Source organism: Panthera tigris, chromosome B2, assembly GCF_018350195.1.
Source record: "Panthera tigris isolate Pti1 chromosome B2, P.tigris_Pti1_mat1.1, whole genome shotgun sequence".
NCBI lineage: Eukaryota > Metazoa > Chordata > Mammalia > Carnivora > Felidae > Panthera > Panthera tigris.
Window position 1 is genome coordinate 136,166,917 of NC_056664.1, and position 21,866 is coordinate 136,188,782.

Here is a 21,866-nt window from a genome sequence, read left to right on the forward strand (position 1 = left end):
AATCGCATTAAGAATGTTAGAAGTACCAACATTTTTAGTTAAAATACAGTAGTATTTTTTAAATCTTCAATATAAGTTCAAGCCATTTGAAATTGCGCTGACCATCTTTTTAATCCACAAAGATAGCCATGTCATATGGTTCAAACAAATGGATGCTTTTTTTCTTAGCTATGATGCCACTCTAAGAATGTTGTAATGTGAATGTTTTATAAGTGGAAAAGAACAAGATATATGGTGAAATACTAATCAAAATGTCCACCAACAGAAATTTTATTCCAAAATTCATAGTTTTTTAAAAAACTTAACTTTGTATAATACTTTCTCTTAATTCAGGATTGGCAAACTTTTTTTTTTTTTTTTATAAAGAACACAATAGTAAACATTTAGGCTTTGCAGGCCATACAGTCTCTGCTGTAACTACTTACCTCTGCCACTGCAGCACAAAAGTATCCATAAATGATACATAAGTGAATGGGTAAGGCTGTGTTCCAATAAAACTTTAAATTTAAATTGTAAATGTATTTACAATTAAATGTTTAAAATGTAAGTATCACGGCCATAGGTTGTAGCTTACTGGTCCTTGCCCTAAATTTATTAATCCTCCCACTATATCACTTTTTCCATATTTTATAACAGTTTTCTTTATCATACGAATCATCACTATGTTGGGTAAATTCTTATATATCCCATGTTTCAAGTATTTATTCTGAAGGAAAAATACGGTTCAATATTTTACAAATCCATATGTGCGATGACCCATATGAAGCCTTCAGTTTATAGAAAATAACTTGTAAATGCGGCCCAGACAGCTGGCCACACCACCATGCGTACTGTAGGACCTCAGGACGCTGAGGAAGTTCTGCCATGCAGATGAAATATCACGGTTCTCCATCAGCTATTTTCACCACTAACATCTCTTCTCCTTCTTAAGATTTGTGGCAACTCAAAATAAGACAACGTAAAAACCAACATGTGGAGAGACAAGAGGTACCCAGTTCAGGCCGCGCTACCACTGACTCAAGTGAAACATTTTCCTCCAAACAGAACAAGAGAAACATCTGCTGGTGACAAGTGACTTATTTGTCCCAGGTCCCAAACAGAAGGCTAGAGAGCTTGGTGTGTGCTTGCCAAGAATTTGAAGTGAAGTGCTGAGAGGGGTCATTTAGCAAAAACAAAGCCAACCCTACTAGAGGAAATGACAACGGCTACACGTGGCAGACCAGAGTCCTTATTATTTTGAAAGAGAATCGATTAGATCCTTAAATAAGCTAATGAAATTAGGACCCTTTTAACGTCTCCCTCATAGGTATCTCATGAATGGAGCATCATTTAAATGAGTTTTGCTCCCGTCTCATTTAACCCTTCCTTCGGACAGCTCTGTGGAGGACCCTGAATGGGAGAGGTTCTCTCTTGCCCCACGTCATCCAGTGTGAGGTCCCACACCAAGGATTAGAGTCCAAACTTTCTAATCTCAGACTTGTGCTCCTGCCATTATACACTCCCCAGGACTTAAGTGAAATAGCCAGAAATGTTACATGCCAGTGATAACCTCCGAGACCCTGTTGTTTTCCCTTTGTGCAAGCTACAGGTACCTCTTGCCCAATCTGGAACCGGTTCAGGGTTCCAGAGCTGACAGCCATCAGGGCTGATACCATGTCAATAAATCCCAACACACAGCTGGCGGCACATGGATTTGTCTCACCGGCCTTTCTCCATTCTCTACTCTGTGTGCCTCGTGGTCCCTTCTAGGGCCACCTCCGAACCCCTCGCTATCTCTCTAGGTAAAATTGGGGGGCTCTCTTTGATGTTCCTGTAAGATCCCTTGAACCAGTCTATTCTTGATGACATTGTTCATTTTTCATTTCGTGATTCATTATTTCTCACTAAAGTGCAAGTTCCTTGAGGGCAGGAATCATATTTTAATCATCTTTATGTGCAGTAGCTAGGAAAGCATCTGCACAGCATTAGGTATTCAATAGATGCTGACCGAGTAAATAAGTAGATGAGTTAGGGCCACTTTCCCCACTAGGTCTTTCATCTTGCCCCGCATTGCAGCCTGCCTGCCTGAGCTAATTCTCGTTCAGCAGTGTGGGAGCTTTCGGCTGAAACTAGATGGTGCCATCAGTTTGACTTTGAGGAATGTCATGTTCTACCGACTCCTGCTGCTAGGCTCCAGTTACAATTCATCCTTTAGGGAGCAACAGGCAGGTGGGTCAGTCAACACCATCAACTAGACCATTAGCCATTGCCGACAGCGGCCACCTTAGTAGCTGACCAGATTCCTCAAGTCCCAGTCCTGCCCTGTCTAAATTGTCCACCTGAGGATCTCAAATAGCATATACGACTGAGATCCCAGAATGCTGTAACTCAGGATCTCCCTTAATGGCTATCAGCTCTTTACAGGATTCAAGGTCCTATTAACTTCCCATTGCTTAAAATAATAATTCCATATTCAGGATGAAAATTCCTGTAAGATGAAGTAGATTTTACCTGAAGATCCCGCAATGTTGTCTCATGAGTGTGAGCATCACCTTCAAGAACTGAATACCGGTCAAGCTTTTCTTGTTCTTGCCCCAGCCAAACTTCAAATGCCTTGAGGTCTCTCTGATACTCTTGGTGCAGGCGAACCAGTTTTTCCGACTTGGTCACTGCTTCCTGTGATGAGCATTTAAGACGGTTAAGATAGGAATACATTACCACATGCAGTGTTGACGTAGTATGTGGAAAGAATTCACTTTTGGAATTTCAGGAAGACATGATTATTAAATCACTGGCATACGATTTCCTAGAAGAATGAAACTTTAGCTTTAAGTAAAAAATACAAACACATAATATCAGGATGAAAAGGGGTCTTGAGGATTATTTAGTGGAATTAACTATCGATCTCTGAATTCCTTATGAAATGTTACATGGGTTTGCCAAACAATGAATGAATCTTACTTGTCATAAGAAGACACTTTTGCTAATGAAGAAAACTGAAATTCTTATATTGTGCCTTAAGTGAGGATTGGGACTCGTGTGGATTTAATTTTCCATGTTCTTTGTCTAATGAAGTAAGATGTGCTTGAAAGTTATTATTTTCTTTGTGACACCTAAATGCAGAATGATAAATATTACTGGTGATTATTTACTGCTTCAGAAAACTCTCATCACCAGACATATGAAAACACTTATACATCTTCATTGTGATGCTATCCAAATTTTTTCTTAAATTGGCTAATTGCTGGGAATTTTTATCGAGAATCATTTTCCTTCTGTAACTTTCATGTACTAACACCAGATGACGGTTTTTGTTTCTGCCAATGTTCAAAGTACTAACATTCATTTGTTCTTTGTGCTTTCACAAAGCATCATTCCAGAAAGTAAAGGAGTCTTTAAGTAGGCATAGGTCTAAACCCTCCTATTTCAGTGCACCTGCGTGGAACACGGGTAGCAATACCTTGGCCCTCTCCGTGATTGCTCTGTATCGCTCCTGAAGATCCTGGAACTCTAACTGGGTGACATAGTGCTCTGTCATGCCAGCCCCTTTGAGTTCAATGGCCTCCAGCAAGCTGCTGTAACTCAGCACTTCTTCACTTAGTAACTAGAGAACATTTAAAGGAAAAGAAAGAGTTACCAAGTATACCGACACATCAGTAACACTGCTGAAATTAAGACAATTTAACTGTGTTGTTGACAAGTGACCTCAGGTTTTCTATCTACAGACAGGTACCTCGATAGATCCATCCATCTATACGTGTGTATAAAGCGTGTGTGTAAGTATATTTGATATCTGGCTCAGAACTCGCTCTGAGATATTGATTCCAATTGACTTTGGCATCTTAAACTTGATTCGTCTCCTGATCTGCACTCCATTCCCATACCTTCCCAGGCCCCACCAACCCCCAAATCCCCTTCTCCTTCAGTCTTCTCTCAGATAGTAAATGCCACCACATCCCACCCAGATGGCCATCTCAGACCACTGGAAGTCACCCTTTCTCCCTGCTCGGTCATGCCATCTATGAGGAGATCCTGTTAGTTCTGTCTCCACGTTATACCCTGACATTTGTCCTCAAGTCTCCTGCAAACACTCTAGCCCATGCTGCTACAATCTTTTACTGGACTCGTGCAATATCCCGCTGGGCAAATTCCCCGCCACCAATTCTTGCTCCGTTCCTTTTTCACACTCCACACCGCAGCCTGAGTGATGGAAGATTTTAAGCCTATAAATGGAGTCCTGTCACTCCTTAGCTTAAATCTTCGACTATCTTCCCGCTGCTGTCAGGATCAAGCGCAAACCATCAGGCTAGCCCACGTGGCAATGTGTGGATGGGTCCCTGCTCCTCTACCAGCTCACGTAACAGCACTCACCCTGTTTATCCTCTGTTCCGGCAACATGTGGCCTTTCTTTTAGTTCCTCTGTCGAGCCAGATTCTCTCCCCTCTCAGGGCCTGAGGATGTGCTGATTATTCTACCTGGACTGCTCTTGTCCCACCTCCTCCCCAGACTGATTTCTCTGCACTACATTCCTTCTGGCATAGTCTACAAGCCTACTGTTTCAGAGAGGACTTTTCTGTCCCTCCTTCCACTCCAAACAATCCACGTTAGCTCCGTGCAGATGACTCTTTCACAGCGTGCCACTTTTTTTTCACGTGCTCATCATCAGTTCTAACTGTGTATTTATTCATGCACTCGGGTGGGTGCACGCGTTCCCACCAGAACGCAGTGCTTCTCTGTTGTATTTACCCAGAATCGAGCACAATGCCAGGGTGCAGCAAATTCTCAATAAATATTTATTGAATAAGTGAATAATTTAATTAGCCAATAAATCATTAGAATAATATTATGAGGTAGATAATTATGATTATATTAATTTTCAGATGCATAAATGAGACTCTAAAATGTTAACTGATCTGGCATAAATCACACAGGCCATTTAGTCATTCAGATGACTTTTATTAAGCATTTGCTCTGTGTCAGCCAGAGAGCCCAATGCATAGGATGTAAAGAAATATTAAGCACCTTTAGCCACTGAGGGAGAGCGGGATATAATCATATACTTTGTACCAGTGATAAAAAGATATGAACAACAGAGGATAGGAGAACTAAGTAAGCTTAGGGTGGTGAAGGTATCACAACAAAACAACTTGTGTTAATTCAGAAAGTGGAGTGGAAGGTTGCTGGTGGCTGAGGCCGAGCTAGATCGTTCCTGCAGAGGCATGGAATCTCTTCCGTCTAATGTGGCCTTTTCAGGAAGTAGAAGTCCATGGGTGCAAGGAGGGTGGGGGAGCGAAGGAAATGAGGGTGACGAAGGAGATTATTAAAATTCTTACAAAGCAGATGAGGAAGATCGGTCAGAGACTACAGACAATGGGACAATGGGGCTCCCGGGCAGGAAAGTGAGACATTCACCTTTGTCTGAAGGTAACAGGAGATGGAGACAAGAGACAAAAGGAGCAATTAGGAGTCTGTGGCAATTGAGGAAAAGAAGGAGAGACTGTGGTCAGGAGACACTTCTGGGAGAAAACCAGCAGGATCGAATGGCTCTTTCAAAGTGGGGTGAGGAAGCAGGAGCTGGGGATGATGAAGCTTCCGGTTTAAGATACTCAGCAAGGGGTGACACAAATGAACTGAGACTGAGAATATCAGGATGTGAAGGATTTGGGGGTAGAAGTAAGAAGTACTGCTTAGGACATAGATAAGGTTGAGGTGGAACAGGTCATCCAATAAACATGCCCTGGGATAAGGATATAAATCAAAGGGCTCCAAAATGTTATGTCTGAATACCACTATTAATAAAAAGATTTGGGGCGCCTGGGTGGCTCGGTCGGCTGAGCAACCGACTGTGGCTCAGGTCACGACCTCACGGCTTTGGGTTCAAGCCCCACATTGGGCTCTGCACTGACGGCTCAGAGCCTATGCCTACTTTGGATTCTGTTTCTCCTTATCTCTCTGCCCCTCCCCGCTGGTATGCATGCGCTCTCTCTCTCGCGCGCTCTCTCTCTCTCAAAAGTAAATAAGTAAACATTTAAAAATAAATAAGTGAATAGGGGCGCCTGGGTGGCTTAGTCGGTTAAGCATCTGACTTCAGCTCAGGTCATGATCTCACAGCTCATGAGTTCGAGCCCCACTTCAGGCTCTGTGCTGACGGCTCAGAGCCTGGAGCCTGCTTCAGATTCTGTGTCTCCCTCTCTCTCTGCCCCTAACCCACTCACAATCTGTCTCTGTCTCTCTGAAAAATTAACATTAAAAAAATTTTTTTAAATAAAATAAATAAATGAATAAAATAAAAAAGATTTAAGAACATATCCCCAATATCTATCTTCTGTCTATCTATCTAAAAAATGTGTAGCACCTCACTAATATAAGCATCAGAAAAATGTATGACAGTAGAAATACAAAAGATGTGATAAGAAGAAATCATTTTTACTTCCTAATGATGAGCAGGCTAAAGATATTAAGATATTGCAAGTTGCCAAATTTTAAATGTATCATGAAACATGGATATCTGAAGTGTTCCTGGAAGAGAAAATTTTCACTCACTAGTCAAATAGCCACAAACAAAAGTCTGGTTTAAGAAGCCATTAGAAATTATAGTAAAGCCCCAAATACAGTTTACCTATGTATACAGTGCTAGCATGCAGCTAATCATATTTTTACGTAACTAAGGCATTCTGAAAACGCCTGTTGGAGGACAAACGGAGTCTGAAATCCAGCTCCCACCTTGGCTTTTCCCAGAGAGGCTGTTTTCTCCCGCAGTTCTGCATACTGCCTTTCAGATTCATTTAGGCTCGCTTCCACACTGTCCATCCAACTGGAAAACTGTCGAACATCATCCTGATAACTTGTCCACTTAGAAAGAGCTCCTTCAAGTTGACTGAAAGGTATTCGAAAGGACAACAATCTACATTGAGAAGCCACATAAATCCAATCTGCCCGATCTCTATCTGCTCTGCTCTGTCCACCCGACCAGCAGGGAGCCCACAGATCAGGACAGGCAGGAGCTGGCTCGGGATGGGCGGAAAGGCAAGGGCTGATCAAATCTGAGTCTGGGTCCCTGGCAAGCATAACTTCAGGAAGCAAGGGACAGTTAAGTCCAGGCTGATAGGTGGAAAAGTGGGACTGGGCATAAAACTTGGAATCAGTAAGCAGGTCATGTGAGACCCTGGGAGAGGCTTGAGGGCCAAACTGGGAGAGATCCCTTGTGGGAAGCTTTTCCGGAGTCAAGACTCTAGGGAGGAAGAGGACCAATACTTAACTCCGTCTAGTTGAGCAGGACGTCCAGAGGAGAGAAAAAAAAAGGAATTAATAAAAGACGGAAGGAAGAAGCAAATAAGAAAAAGCACAGTAACTATCTTGCATGAGATTTAAAAATCAGAAAATCATGGGGTGCCTGGCAGGCTCAGTCAGTTAAGCATCTGACTCCTGATTTTGGCTCAGGCCGATGATCTCACAGTTCATGAGTTTGAGCCCCTTGTTTAGCTCTGCACTAACAGTGCAGAGCCTGCTTGGGATTCTGTCTCTCTCCCTCTCTTTGTCCCTCCCCGACTCATGCTTTCTCTCTCTCTCTCTCTCTCTCTCTCTGTCAAAATAAATAAAATAAGAGAATATAAAAATAAAAATCAGGGGCGCCTGGGTGGCTCAGTCGGTTGAGTGTCTGACTTCGGCTCAGGTCATGATCTCATGTGAGTTTGAGGCCCGTGTCAGGCTCTGTGCTGACAGCTGGGAGCCTGGAGCCTGGAGCCTGCTTTGGATTCTGTGTCTTCCTCTCTCTCTCTGACCCTTCCCCATTCGTGCTCTGTCTCTCTCTGTCTCAAAAATGGATAAACCTTAAAAAAAAAAAATTTTAAATAAAAGTCAGAAATCACAATGGAAAAATAGGGTAACGTTTTCTGAACTGGTCTAATCTGATTATTTCTCTTACAGGTAAATTAAGCACTCCTTCTCTCAATTACTGATGTTATGTTTTCAACGTCATTAATCATTTGTGCCTAATTTAACTACCACGCTTTGGGTTATTTTGTAGCAGGTACTCGAGCTCCACCCATATTTACCCTCCGACCCCTGACGACCAGCGTCACCTCCTCCTGGGCGGGAGGGCATTCTCTGGTCCCTGGAGCTCGCTCAGCTGGAGGGCAATGTAGGTGAGAAGTGCCTGGGATTGTTGCCCCCCTGGGAGTAGCCCTCAACTGCCCTCCTGACTCATGGAAGATTGTTTACAAACATTCTAGTTCTGTCCTCAGTGGGTGGCTCTGAGCCACTTGTTCTGTGCTGGCTCCCGGCACTGCCCAGTGGATCAAGTTCCAGCTGTCCCCTGCACTCACTGCGCTCACTGCGGGAACCGCCTTGAGAATATCCCCTTTATCAGCTGCTCTTCCCTTCTCATCTCTCTCTCCCATCCCCTCCTGGTGTTTCCTGGGGTTACCTCCCAAATCAACTACTTGCTTTAAATAACGTATCTTTAGAGGCCCCTGTGTGGCTCAGTTGACTGAGCCTCGAGCCTCAGACTTCGGCTCAGATCATCATCTCACGTTTGTGACTTCGAGCCCCGAGTCAGACTCTCTGTTGTCAGTGCAGAGCCTGTTTCAGGACTTCTGTCCCCCTCTCTCTCTGCCACGCAAAGATAGATAGATAGATAGATAGATAGATAAATAAATAAACTCTCTCTCTCATAAATAAATGTTTACAAATTATAAATAATATATCTTTACATGATAACACATTTATTTATCTTTTATCTTGTTAAGCAGTGAACAATAACAAAAAGAAATATGTAGTTATATTAAAATGTAGGTATGGTATTACAGGCCAACCTAAACGCAATATTGTACTCACAAGTTTCTTTTGTTCTAATAAGAAAAAGGAGAGGAAAGAAGAAAAGAAGAAAGAAAGGAAGGGAGAGAGGAAGGAAGGGAGAGAGGAAGGCAGGAAGGGAGAGAGGAAGGAAAGAAGGGAGAGAGGAAAGAAAGGAGGAAGAGAGAGGGAAAGGAAGGAAGGAAAGAAGGAAGGAAGGAACAAAAGGAGGGACAGAGGGAAGGAAAAGAGGAAGGGCAAGAAAACCCCAGGAATGGCGGGGTACCGTGCTGTTCTGTTGATCTTTTGGTAACGGCTTGGCGCTATGATAGTTCGCTGTGGTTCCCCTTACCTTTTGCAACGAATGGCCGCAGACAGAAGGGAAGCCCACATATCCTTCACACTCTGCAGCTGCTGCTGAATAGCAGGCCAACCTTCCGGAGAGGTATTCTGCAGGACAGATTCCCCTCTGGTCACTATCATTTTCATCTGGATCTCTTTTTCCTGTTTCACTGATAACAGGGCCTAGAAGAGCAAATTACAGAAGCCCTTTGTAATTTGCGCGTTTAGCATTTGTGGCTTTAAATGTTTCAGAGATCCTGAATGGGAGAACGACATGCAATCAGGTTGAGCCATGAACCTCTCAGGCTGAGAGGGGGGCAGGTGGGAGAGTCACTTGCTGGTGAGTGTCAGCAACCAATCGCCAGTCACCTGCTGGTCCCCAAGTGGCCTCAGCTTCTTAGGGCTTGATTCTTCTCTGAATAATCCCTTCTTTCCACTGAAATTTTGTTTTACTGGTTTTCAACAAGAGAAAAATAGACTACAATAGAATTCATGGATTTTCAAAGGTCACAGGATAAAGGGCTTTATAATGTTAAGGTCTCTAGCACAACAAGCCCAAAGAAGTAGATTAATTCACAGTATATATTAATCTACATATTTCGAGGTCTTCACGGCACTATTCTTTTTCTATACAAATAGAAGTTTGAATTCAAAGGGATAAAACTGGCGTTATCACTTAAAAGGCAAGGTTTCATCCCTCTCCTTAATCCAGACCCCGACAACCTCTACAGGTTTAGCTTCAGCTCCTCATGGCTGTCAGTTTTTGCCACAGCAAGAAGGAACTGCTAGCAATTTCTCTCACACAATGCTATTTGTTTTCTTTGGCTTTTGCTTAGGCTGGTACGTCTCAAATCTCGGTTTAGATAGGAGACTTCCTGAGAAATCTACTCTAGTTCTCAACCAAATCCCTCCTGCCTGTTCCACTCTTCTGTGTGCCTGTAACACCACAAATACATCCCAATCTGCTATAATTGTCTTCTCTGCTTCAGCCCCCAGCCTCGGACAATGAAATCCTTGAAGACAATAACCATATTTTATTCATTTTTGAATCCTTGGTATCAAGACAGAGAGCCAATGTCCTATAAGACACCCAGTATATGAATGGAAGGTGAATGACTGCGGATTATTATCTTTATCACAAATGTGAAATAAAACTAAAATCCTGGGATGGGAGAAGAACTGACTGAACGATACAGGCAGACAAGTGAGTTGACCAAAATGGGAAGTGGCTTGCTCTAAAAAAGTTTCATCGAAATATTTTCGAAGAATAAATGTCCTATGATGTAATTGGAAACTCGCCTCTTAACTATATCCGAGAAGGAACCACATTTGGTTGCTATTTTTGTTTAATTTTTGTAAAGCACTTAGAAGTGAATATGTCTGGGGCCAAATGATTCAGGGATGCTTAGGCAAGGCCACCCCTCTGCAGACAGGGTCACACCCACGGAGCATTCCTGGACTGCTTGTGGAGACAGTGGGACATAATCACACCAAACAGATGGAGACTTGAGAAATTCTGAGAAAGACAAATTCTGTAGATTAGAGACACTTCTCTAAAGATGCACACCTCAAGCTTAAGCATCCTGCTGTCCAGCACGCTTTTGTCGGATATTGGGTGGCAGTAAGAGTCCAGCATGTGAACCGCATCTGTCATCCAGTCTTGTAGCTCTTTAATCCCGAGGGAGAACTGATTGTGTTCTGCGACAATTCTATCCAATCTTGACACTTTCTCCTGGAAATGACAGGAATCGTTTTCCAGCGGTCCATTCCACCTTACAACCTACAGACACTCAAACTGTAAAGCTAACCATTGGTTTCAAGTATTTGCAATCAGCCACGGGTCCATATGCTGCACAAATATGACGCAAGTCTGTATTAACCTGAGATGCGGGAAGTACCTTTGTGACCGGAATACCTGGGCCCAAAGCAGAACAATTATAATTGACTGCCCTCACTTTAGTCACTACTCTTCTTCATGACAACTGTGACGTTTTTCCGGAATCGGCAAAATCGTTTCCTAACGCCTTGTGTGGGAGATGAATCACGGTACTTTCTAGCTTTCCCATACTACATTTGGCTCAATGGATACCCCGTACCCGTATGACCTACATTGTGACCAGGTCAAAAAGACATCTGTCTGAGATTTTGCAATAGCTCTACGTTTCAAAAATTGGGACCGTGGATATGATTTTAGTGATTAACTAAAGGTTATATCCAACACAGTGAAGATTTTGACTATGTTTACAGCTCTTTTTTTTATGGTGATAGCTCTTAAAGCATTCAAGTATCTATTGATTTTTGCTATCTAAATAAATGCAAGGAATATAAAGATGCCCTTAATTCATTCTAATTTCAGATATATGCCAGATTTTCTAAAGACAAAAAAGTAACTTATTCATAGAAAAAAATGGGTGTAAGCATAGACTATTTACTACAAGACCCCTACTAGTTATAACTGTGTCAGTGATGCTTTATTGAGGACCCAAATTAGCAGACCAGAAATAAGTCCACACTAAAATAGATGAAGCCATATTACAGTAGGTTCCCTACACTCTAAGATCTGAAATGCAAAAGAGAAAATACAGGGAACAAATGTTAAAGCCACATAAAGCTCAACACAGACCTGAGCTCACAAGTTCGAGACGGGCCTGCATGACACCTGCTGAATGTTCTAAATTAGGTCATAGTGGTATCCCATTGACATTAAACTGTTAGAAAAGGTATTTAATCAGTTATACGGATCATTGCCAATTTTGAGCTCTGCTCTAGAATCCGAAATGAAACTCTCCACCAACACGTCCTTGAGAACCATTAATAACATAAAGAATTCAGACGAATTAAAAAAAAAATGATCCAAACTCCTTATAATGTAGTCTACTAAAATTTAAACTGCTTTGAATTCCTATTTTTCTAACAATTTAACCTAAGATTGTTTAGGCCCCAAACTGAATTTTGCCTTACGTTCCCACTTTGAGTCTTCAAGATAAAAGCCCTGGGAAACATACCATTTCAGTGTTGAGGAGATGATCTTGTGCAATAATAGAGCTTGGAAAATCTCTTCAATCTCTGAAGCCTCCCTAGCTCTCGTCAATCACACAAAGATCTACTGCGCGAACGCGTGACTTGAATTGGGAGGCTGGGAAAGACACTCACACGCCTTATCCCTGACCCAGTGGACACCCTGCACAGACGGGTGGCCCCGGTACCACACGCACACACAGCACATGGCAGGCGTTACCTTTGTTAGATTGCTTAGAGCTAGATACTGAGAAGACAGCTGCGACACTCTGTGCATAAAGCTCTTGCTGGCAGCTTGTCCTTCCCACAGCTGCTGAGCTTTCTCTCTTAGCCTGTTGAGCTGAGGCTCGTAGCAGTTTATTTCCTCAAGGACAGACTGAAAAGCACAAGCAAGTTACTATTAAGAGGCTGGGGGAGAGCACACCGCGGACGGAGCTTTGGCCCAAAGAACGTGGAAATAAACATGGCATGCAATTGGTGCGCCCTGAAAGCTTTACAATTTCCAGGCTACACACGGGACAGACTACAGGACGGAAACAGATCACACCTCCGAGGAAAGCCAGAAAACATAAAATCCGCCAGAAATAGGGAAAGGGTACGCTGCATCTCCAGACAGCATGACCTAATTCCAGGGTGTGCCTGAATGCAAGGTTGTGCAGAGGACAGGGGTAAAGACGTGGCCGGAAGGGCACATGGTCTCATTACCTGGAGCTTCTGCTGTTCCCTCCTCTTTGCTGGCAGATCGTACAGGCGATTGCTGCTTTCCTGCACCAACTTCTCAGTTTTACTCAGCCAGTCCTGGACAGGCTCAGCGCTCACTTCAAAGTCCTTCATTTGGATCTTTAGATTCTACCAGATTTTAGATCACATTAGGGATAAAAAAAAAAAAAATGAATAGCAAGTCCAAAGTCCAAAGTCTTACTTAGCACTTAGCATTCAAGGCCCAACACAGTCTGACCCCCTAGTCCTTCTTCCCTCCTACCCCGGTCCTGTTGTATAGAACATTCTATCTTTCACCTTAGCATCTGTATAAATGTTGACCATCTTTTTAGAGCTTTTTAGTCTCAAATTTTTCAAAAAGGAGTTTTTGCGTCATTATCCAATCCACCTCAGAGTTCATACCCACTTCTCAACTTCTATCACATTTGTTGCTTATACCAGTCAATATGTACTTTATGGATTGTCATGCAGGCATGCCTTGTCTCCACAACCAGCTTACAAGCTCTGTGAAGGGAGGGCCCCGTAGAAATATAAGTAAATATTAACAAATATTTTGTCGAGTTTGATCAATGATGGGATAAGAAATAGCATATGGTTTGAGGTGCCTGAGGGGCTCAGTCGGTTAGGTGTCCAACTTCGGTTCAGGTCACGATCTCACAGTTCGTGAGTCTGAGCCCCACATCGGGCTCCGTGCTGCCAGCTCAGAGCCTGGACCCTGTTTCAGGTTCTGTGTCTCCCTCCCTCTCTGCCTCTCCCCCACTTGTGCTCACTCTCTCTCCCAAAAACAAGGAAACGAACATTTTAAAATACATAAATAAATGTTCCTTCTGCATGTGTTTTCCATTATTTCTTCTATGGTTTCAATGACCACCTACAAACTCCTAAAACCCCCTATTTATAGAACTGTATTTATGCAACACTTTAAGTCAGAGTGCCTGGGTTTGAATCTCGTCACCTCCTCGCAGTGAGAACTTGGCAGATCATTTAATCACCTTTTGCCATAATTTCCTCATCCACACAACGGAAATAAGCGAGTTCCTACTTGAGATAACGGTTATGAGGATTAAATGCACTGACACACGGGAAGTGTTTCCATAGTGCCTGCACTGGTAAATGGTCACTATCATTCCTACCACAGCTCCATCCTCTCTGTTGGGACCTGGTATTCATATTTGCTGCTACTTTCTTGGCATTACCTGCTGAATATTTCACAGGCCTATTTAACTTAATTTTTGCTACCCTCTCCAGAACTACTTTTTCTACCATTTTCATGTCTCAGATAATAGCATCGCCATTCATACCACTTTCCAAACTAGAAATTAGACTCAAACTTAACTTACCCTTCTTCCCCATGTTCCCTCATTGAATTCGCTACCAAATCCTGTTGTGTTTTACCTTAAATATAAATTATCTGTCCGTTCTCATTTCCTTAACTCAGGCCCTCAGCTCTCTCATCTTGACCATTATGAGAAGCTTTCCCTGGTCTTCCGGCTTCCCCACTCTTGTCTACACTGTGGTCAGAGTTGACATGTTTATTTCCAGCTTAAAGACCAGCAGGTTCCTCACTCAACCTTTTCAGCTAGGATTTTTAGAAAGAATTGAGCCCTAGTGTCCTAAAGAATCCATTCTATGTAATTATGTAATTACTATGTAATTTTCTTATGCATCTAAAATGGTACGGGTTATGTTACATCCTTGGGAAAACTGAGAACATAAATGCTCTTCAGGGGTTCAGATAAAAACCCTGGTTAAGAGTCAAGATCAAATTGCTTAGTACACAAGACACTTCCTATCTTGCCCTAATCCTCATCTCCAATCTTATCTTTGTTGTTCCTCACAAAACCCCCTGTGGATGTCAAACTTCCCAAAGTCCTCCCCTGCTGACACAACACGCTGGCCCTGTACATTCAGTTCCTTCTACCTGAAATGCACATCAGCCTTGGCAAATTCAAAGAATGTCTTGCCTTCAGGGTTCAGTTAAAATGTCACCTTTCTGGTAACGTTTCTTGATTTCTCCAAGTGGAGTTAGTTGCATCCTTCTTTGAGTGACGGCCATATCCTGAATGTATCTATGTTATATTGCAATCATCTCTTTACATATTGTTTTTCTCTCTAGAAAGTAAACTCCCTGAGCAGAGGGAAAAGACTAGCCCTTTTGTATGCCTAAAATAGTGGCTGGTATATATTGTTTCTATTGTATTCCTAATATAAATGAAGGAAACAGGGAAGGAAGTAAGGAAGAAAGGAAGGTAGGAAGGTAGGGAGGGAGAAAAAAGGGAAGGAAGATAAGGAAGCCAAAAGAACTTATTCCTCACCTACTCATCTCCTCCTGGCTGAGCAGCTCTTGAACTAGGCAATCATGTAATCAAGGCTAGATATACTACCTTCAACAATAGACGCTTCAGAGCTCAGGCCACATCGCACTAAGGATCTCTGTAAGGTTATGAGTAAATTTCTAGGCACTGCACAATGGTTATCCCTCTCTATAAAATGGAAGATACCTGCCGTGAAGGAATAGCCACCATTAGAAAAAAGAATTATAGAGGTGCCTGGGTGGCTCAGTTGGTTGAGTGTTTGACTTCGGCTCAGGCCATGATATCATGGTCCTGAGTTTGAGCTCTTGCTGTCATCGTAGAGCTCCCTTCAGATCCTCTGTCCCCCACCTCCCCCTCTCCCCAGCCCATGCATGTGTGCATGCACACACTTTCTCTCTCTCTCAAAAATAAATAAACATTAAAAAAAACTATATTAAAAAAAACAAAGAAGAATTACAATAGTGTCGGGCTAGGGAATAACTGAGGGAACACACTTTTTCTCTTTCCCAATATTCTCTATTATTATTTTTTCCCACCCTGCATTAATTATGATCAAATCAAATAAAGGTTCTCTTCTGCCAGGAAGTATTGGTTTAAAGGGAAAAAATCACTCTCCATGCCTCTGAATTTTCCTCTAAGAGAAGAGTTGGTATACAAAACAGGCGATCTCACAAGAAAAAAAATCAATTGCATTGTGGCAGTAATTGTGTTATGATTCTAATAAATTCAACTCACGTTGTTTCTGAATAAAAGAAAATTGCATAACCATTGGATCTTTGCACACTTAACTCCTAAAAACCTACCGCTTGATATCCACATTAGTTATAATATACCTTACCATCCATAGCCTTTTGTAGTCTTACATGGGTATTTCTGTTCATTCTCCTTGAACAACTTCCAAACTTGAGGGATTTCACATGAATGATTAAGTGATATTGTTTAAAAGTAAAAACCAACAGTTCCTGGTGGGACAGTGCAAGCCTATAACAGCCCTTACCAGGCAAGGAGCTATTGAATTCCTTGGTGAGGCTCCCACTTCTAAAACTGAGCTGTTTCCTACAGTTATCTGGTTATCTATTAATATTCAGAGAGGAATGACCAAAAATCATTGGCACTGTATTTGGATATAATGAAGGCGTGGTTTTAACTGACAATGACTACAACGACAAACTACAGAGAAGCCATCCATGTGGTCGCCTATTATACCTCTAGTGCAGATTCCTTCTGGTGCAGATTTGAATGAAATTTTTTCCAATCTTCTTTTGCAGTGGCAACTTTGGCCTGGATTCCATCCGCTTTCTCTTTGGGCAACAGAGTACTCAAAAGTTCTCCTTTAGACACCATCACGTTTAGCTTGTGCTGTCCATTTTCACTTTCTGACAAAAATTCCTACCAAGAAAAATGCTAAGATTAGGCCTAATGCAATGCTCTGTGCTTTAAAATACATTGACTTTCTACTTATTTCTCGATAAAAGCACAGAGATGAAATAAACCATTTTTATTGCATACATTAAATTACCAGGACCTCTACGCATCTGGAATAATGTACCCTCTCTATACACTGGGAATAATACTCTCATGTACTTCATATGGTTCCTGTGAAAATTAAGTGAGAAAAATCTTAGCATGCTCAGGAACAATGCTTGTCACATATAAAGAACTTTTATTAGTGTCTACATCTCTACTCATGTGTAAATACAGGATGCATTTGGGTGAATGAACTAGTTTCTCTTTACATAGACAATGAAGTGTTTCAAGCAAGGATGTATATGAAATTTGAGTTTCCTGAACACAATTTTTAATGGGCTTATAAAAAGATCTAGAGGCACCTTATTAATCCACTTAAGCACGGTGATTAGCATTGATATTTGGCACTCTTACCTGTATTTTCTGAAGACTGGTTGAAACTTCACTAATATTTTGAGGTATATCAAAACATTTGGCCGTAGTGATTTTTGCATTAACCAGCCACTGCTGGAAATCTTTGAAGGCTCTTTGAAACCGTTGCTGTAAAATCTGTTCTCTAGTCTGACAGCCCTTGGATGCTTGCAAACAAAGACTAAAACCACGATTTGAAATGTTTAAAGAAAGGAAAAAAAATGATAAAAATGGATTAAAATAAAGTTTGGTAGAATCAGCAATTCTTAGAATATGCAGTCAAATTTAGTAATGTAGTTAATGATTAATTTATCTTGCCTTAAACAAACTCCGACTACTTCTTTGTATAAAAATATTTTGACTACAATAAGGTCCATGCTCACCAATTATATTCTTTTATCAAGCCAGAAACTTTTCCACTGTATGTACTCAGGTCTCTGGAAAATCGACAAAGTTCATTCAACTGAGACTTAAGATCTTCTGTTTTAGGCTCTGCTTTTTGTAGGGCATCCAGTATCTCCTATTAGAAAATAACAAGACAGAGAAGCAAGCACTTAAATTGGGTAGTTTCCACATCCTCACACTATACGTGCGTAAGTCATATTATAAATTATTATGAGGGAAGAATCAACATAATAGATTCAGTAAAGAAATACATCCTATTTTCCAGATTCCTTGTGCCAGGCAAGAGCACTTGGCTTATTTCCATCCTTCTCTAGGCATGGATAGGCATTCCAGCATCAAATGTTGCCAAGTAATCAAATGATCAAGTTGTCAAATAATTCAAAGTGGGACAAGAAAAAGAAAAGAGGAAATAACCTCAATTGCTTCGTAACGGTCTGACTATGCCATTGGAGACATGTATATTGTTTAAAGGTAAAGAGAAATCATTTCTCTTCTTAAAAATGTTTATTTATTTTGAGAAAGAGAGAGGGCACGTGAACAGGGAAGGGGCAGAGAGAGAGAAGGAGAGAGAGAGAATCCCAAGCAGGCTCCACGCTGACAGCATGGAGCCCGATGTGGGGCTCAGTCTCACGAACTGTGAGATCATGACCTGAGCCGAAATGAAGAGCATCCCAAGCCACTCAGGTGTCCCAAGAGAAATCATTTCAAAGCAAAGAAATACTTATTTTGGATTAAAAAATATATGTAACAATTGATTTTATGTAATATGTACAGTTAACTTTCACATTAAAAATGTCTTATACCCCACCTATCCGATCTACCTAGTAATTCATTCATTTCATATTCAGTCATCAAATATTTAATAAATGCCTGCTATGTGACAATCAATTTTCTGGATTTTAGGACCCCCAAAATGACTGAAGAGATGATTCTTGCACTTGAAGAGCTCACAGTTCAACAGATGAGAGAGGCACCTGAATAATCACAGTACTGTGACTCTCTAACCCAAAATAAAGTCTTGAGACTTGACAAGTACATCTCTAAAATCAAGGCTATGATCCCTGGAGTTACACAGGGGCTCTTATGGGTTTGCCACAAGGAGCAAATGAGATCACAGGTGTCAGGCACTTAGCACAATTCCTGGCACACTGATGAATGCCTAATCTGTAAATGATGCCCAAATGTTTAAATGGGACCATATAAATAATGGTATTGCCACAGTAAAAAAAAAAAAAAAAATTGGGGGCATCTGGGTGGCTCAGTCAGTTGAGCGCCCGACTTCGTCTCAGGTCATGACCTCCCAGTTAATGAGTTCAAGCCCCGCATCAGGCTCTGTGCTGACAGCTCAGAGCCTGGAACCTGCTTTGGATTCTGTGTCTCCCCCTCTCTCTGCTCCTCCCCTGCTCACACTCTGTCTCTCTCTCTCTCTTTCTCAAAAATAAGTGAAACATAAAAAGATAAAAAGAAAAGACTTAAAAAAATAATTCATTAAGGGGGAAGGAGGAGTGTCAAGAAGATGAGTAACTACTCAGATAGCTGTTGGTGTTACTGTCAGTATTCTCAGATATTTATCGAGACATGGCCTAGATTTGTCAGAAAACCACACCTCTCAACAACCCAAGTCTGTGTTTCATTCCTCATCTTAGTAAATGGCCCCGCCTTCCTCCCGCTGATCTAAATCAGAAAACTAAGTTACATCTTGGCCCTGCCAGGAGACAGGAGACAACCAAGTCCAGTCTATGTGTCTTAACTCCCTTTCAGTTACTTCTTTCTCTCTGTATCTGACTCAGTCTCCATTACACATCCTTCATTTCTTTCTGGCATGGCATAATGTCCTCTCGATTTGAATCCTGTTCTCCAGTTTTCTCTCCTGTGTTTTCTTGTCCCTCACTAATTTTGGGTCCTTGGACTGTTTCTCCATGTCACCTGTAACAAACCTCAAGACTCAGCTCAAATGACAACTACTTTAAGGACTCTCTGCCCTCCTTCCCACCTATTGGTAGGGACTTCTCACTTGAAGACACACAACACCTTGTCAGCTCATCACAATCGAGCATTCCATTGGCTTTGAACCCATTGGCCTTTCTACTTAGACTGTGATTCTGAGAGGAGGGATGGTGTTCTCTTGGTTTTAAAATTATTTATTTATCTTAGCGTCTGGGCCAGAGGAGTCTACCATACTCTTATTTACAAGATTTATGATACCTAGAAAGTTTCTCTCTGAAACTCCAGTGCTATAGTAGTAACTACTATTTTATACCATATTGTATCCCTTATTTAAGGGAGAACTTAGTAGTAACTATAGAAACTTATATACCAAAAACGCAAAAAAAAAGAAAAAGAAAGAAAAATAGAGATTCGAATTAGTTACTTATAAAGTAGTTGATATCAAAAGTGAAAAGCTTTGGCCAAAATTTTATACTGAACAAATTCCCATAACTTCATCACAGATTAAAGCATCTTAGTAGAATCCTTCATTATATAAACATCAGGTTATGTATTTCTGTTTCAATTAAGTCCTGGAATGCATTTTTTTCCTTAGAAGTTATGAAAGTTAAGAAATTTGCTAAATTTCAAACACGAATAACCCAATGGATATTAAGAAATACGAAATTCGCAAATAGCAAATAAGCTTTTTGCAACATGATTGTATATAATTTATAGATGATGATCCATTTTTATATTTTAAAATATTTCTTGGGTATCATCACTTAATTGCAAAAGAGAAAGTAAATACTTATGAAGGTCTGTGATTATTATTATGATTGTCAACAATTATTATGATTATTATGATTATTATGATTGCTCCCTAAGAGCAAAACAATGTTGTTAAGAATCCTAACTAATGCATTATTTTGTAACATTTTCCTATGTATGCATTGTAATAGAAGTATTATCTCCATTTAAAAATTACTTTTTCATTTTTTAACAGCACTACTGAGATATAATTAACATATAACATATATAACATTGTCACAAATTTAAGGTGTACAACGTGCCGATTTGATACATTTATATGTTGTAAAATGATTGCTCCCTTAGCAGTAGCTAACACTTCTATCCCATTGCATAATTACCATTTCTTCCTATACTAGTAATAAAAATAAGAGAAAAGCTGAGCCTGGAGAGGTAACGTACTATTGTCATCAAAAGCATGAGCCGTGGAACCAAACCTAGAAGCAGTAAGCAGAGGGCTGTCATCGTTGAATTGTTAGTAAAACTGAAAACCCACATTTACTTTTGCATCATCACGTGGATTTTCTACAGGCTTCACTTATTTTCACTAATAGTGTCAATGTAAAAAAAGACAGCTCAGAAGAGTAATATAATTTAAGTACCACCAAAACTTTCTTTTTAAAAATTTCACTCCTGTTAATGGTAGGGAAGGAAGAGAAACAGAAGAGAATAAAAATATTATAACTGATTTCTTTTATAACAGAGTGAATAATACTCACTACCTGGAACTATTATTACCAACTAACTTGTCTCTGTTTTACAGAATTGCTTTCTATACTCTATTCTGGTGCTTATATGTAAAGGACAGGACAGGCATCAGGGAAAAAACAACCAGAAGGTAGAAACATTATAAATAAAATATCATAAAGAGATAAGAATAAAGTTTTATTTTGTAGTGTGCTATATTTGTCTGAAATACTTGATTTAGAACAAGACAATGTTGGAAATACTGCATGACTTTCTTACCGGCTGAAGCTATTTTGAAATGATTATAACATAAATAGAAACAGAGAAGTTAACTTCACTGAAACTTCCTTTTAAGGATATCCATGGTTCCGAGCATTACAAAACTACAAATATCAACAGTCTTTTGAGATACCATTTAAGAGTAAAAGAAAGGGTTTCAAGCTTCTGCTCTTTCTTTACTATCCCTTTTAGGCTTTGTGACATTCATGTTCTGAAAGAGCTGCCATTAGTTACAAAAGCAAAAGAAAAGACCTGGGAGACAACCCAGCGAGCATGACACGGGAGTTATGTTGACGGGTTAATTCAAGCCCAGCTGTCAAAACCACCCCGAGGAGAGCTAATCAGGGTGCAAACTAATAGTTGTGCTTTAGGAGATTACCGAATGCTTCTTTTAAGCTATAGCTTCAATCGCTTAATTGTTGGAAATAATTCACTGGCAGAACACCAGCTATGACTCTCCGTCTATTTATGCCTCTACCCACAGGCTAGTTTTCAGGCTGAATGGCTGAACACAATATTACAAACTCTTACACCATAAGAATGAAAGTAAAATGTCTGCACTGACCGTGAACATTTCCTATAAGAACTAACAACTCCTTCTCTCCTATATCTGTAGTTTTACAACAGCCTGACTTCTGAGAGAAGGAAACCGATCAGATCTGTGAAGATAGTTGGGTAAATACGTCTCCAAGTCTGAATGTGGCATGTTTTTAG

General features: G+C 40.8%; 1 protein-coding gene across 14 annotated transcripts in view; it reads right to left on the minus strand.

Annotated features, from left to right (window-relative positions):
* The window catches only part of SYNE1 (spectrin repeat containing nuclear envelope protein 1), a 470,028-nt gene that overhangs the window by 207,720 nt on the left and 240,442 nt on the right, over positions 1-21,866 (minus strand). For 12 of the 14 annotated variants that reach the window (XM_042987332.1, XM_042987338.1, XM_042987336.1 and 9 more), the window contains 10 exons: positions 17,429-17,565; positions 17,049-17,226; positions 16,374-16,556; positions 12,838-12,981; positions 12,353-12,508; positions 10,682-10,846; positions 9,125-9,297; positions 6,703-6,856; positions 3,440-3,583; positions 2,491-2,655 (listed from right to left, as the gene is read on the minus strand). In XM_042987332.1, the coding sequence (XP_042843266.1) occupies positions 2,491-2,655; positions 3,440-3,583; positions 6,703-6,856; positions 9,125-9,297; positions 10,682-10,846; positions 12,353-12,508; positions 12,838-12,981; positions 16,374-16,556; positions 17,049-17,226; positions 17,429-17,565 (1,599 nt within the window). The other 2 variants (XM_042987340.1, XM_042987343.1) reach the window with 2 other exon arrangements.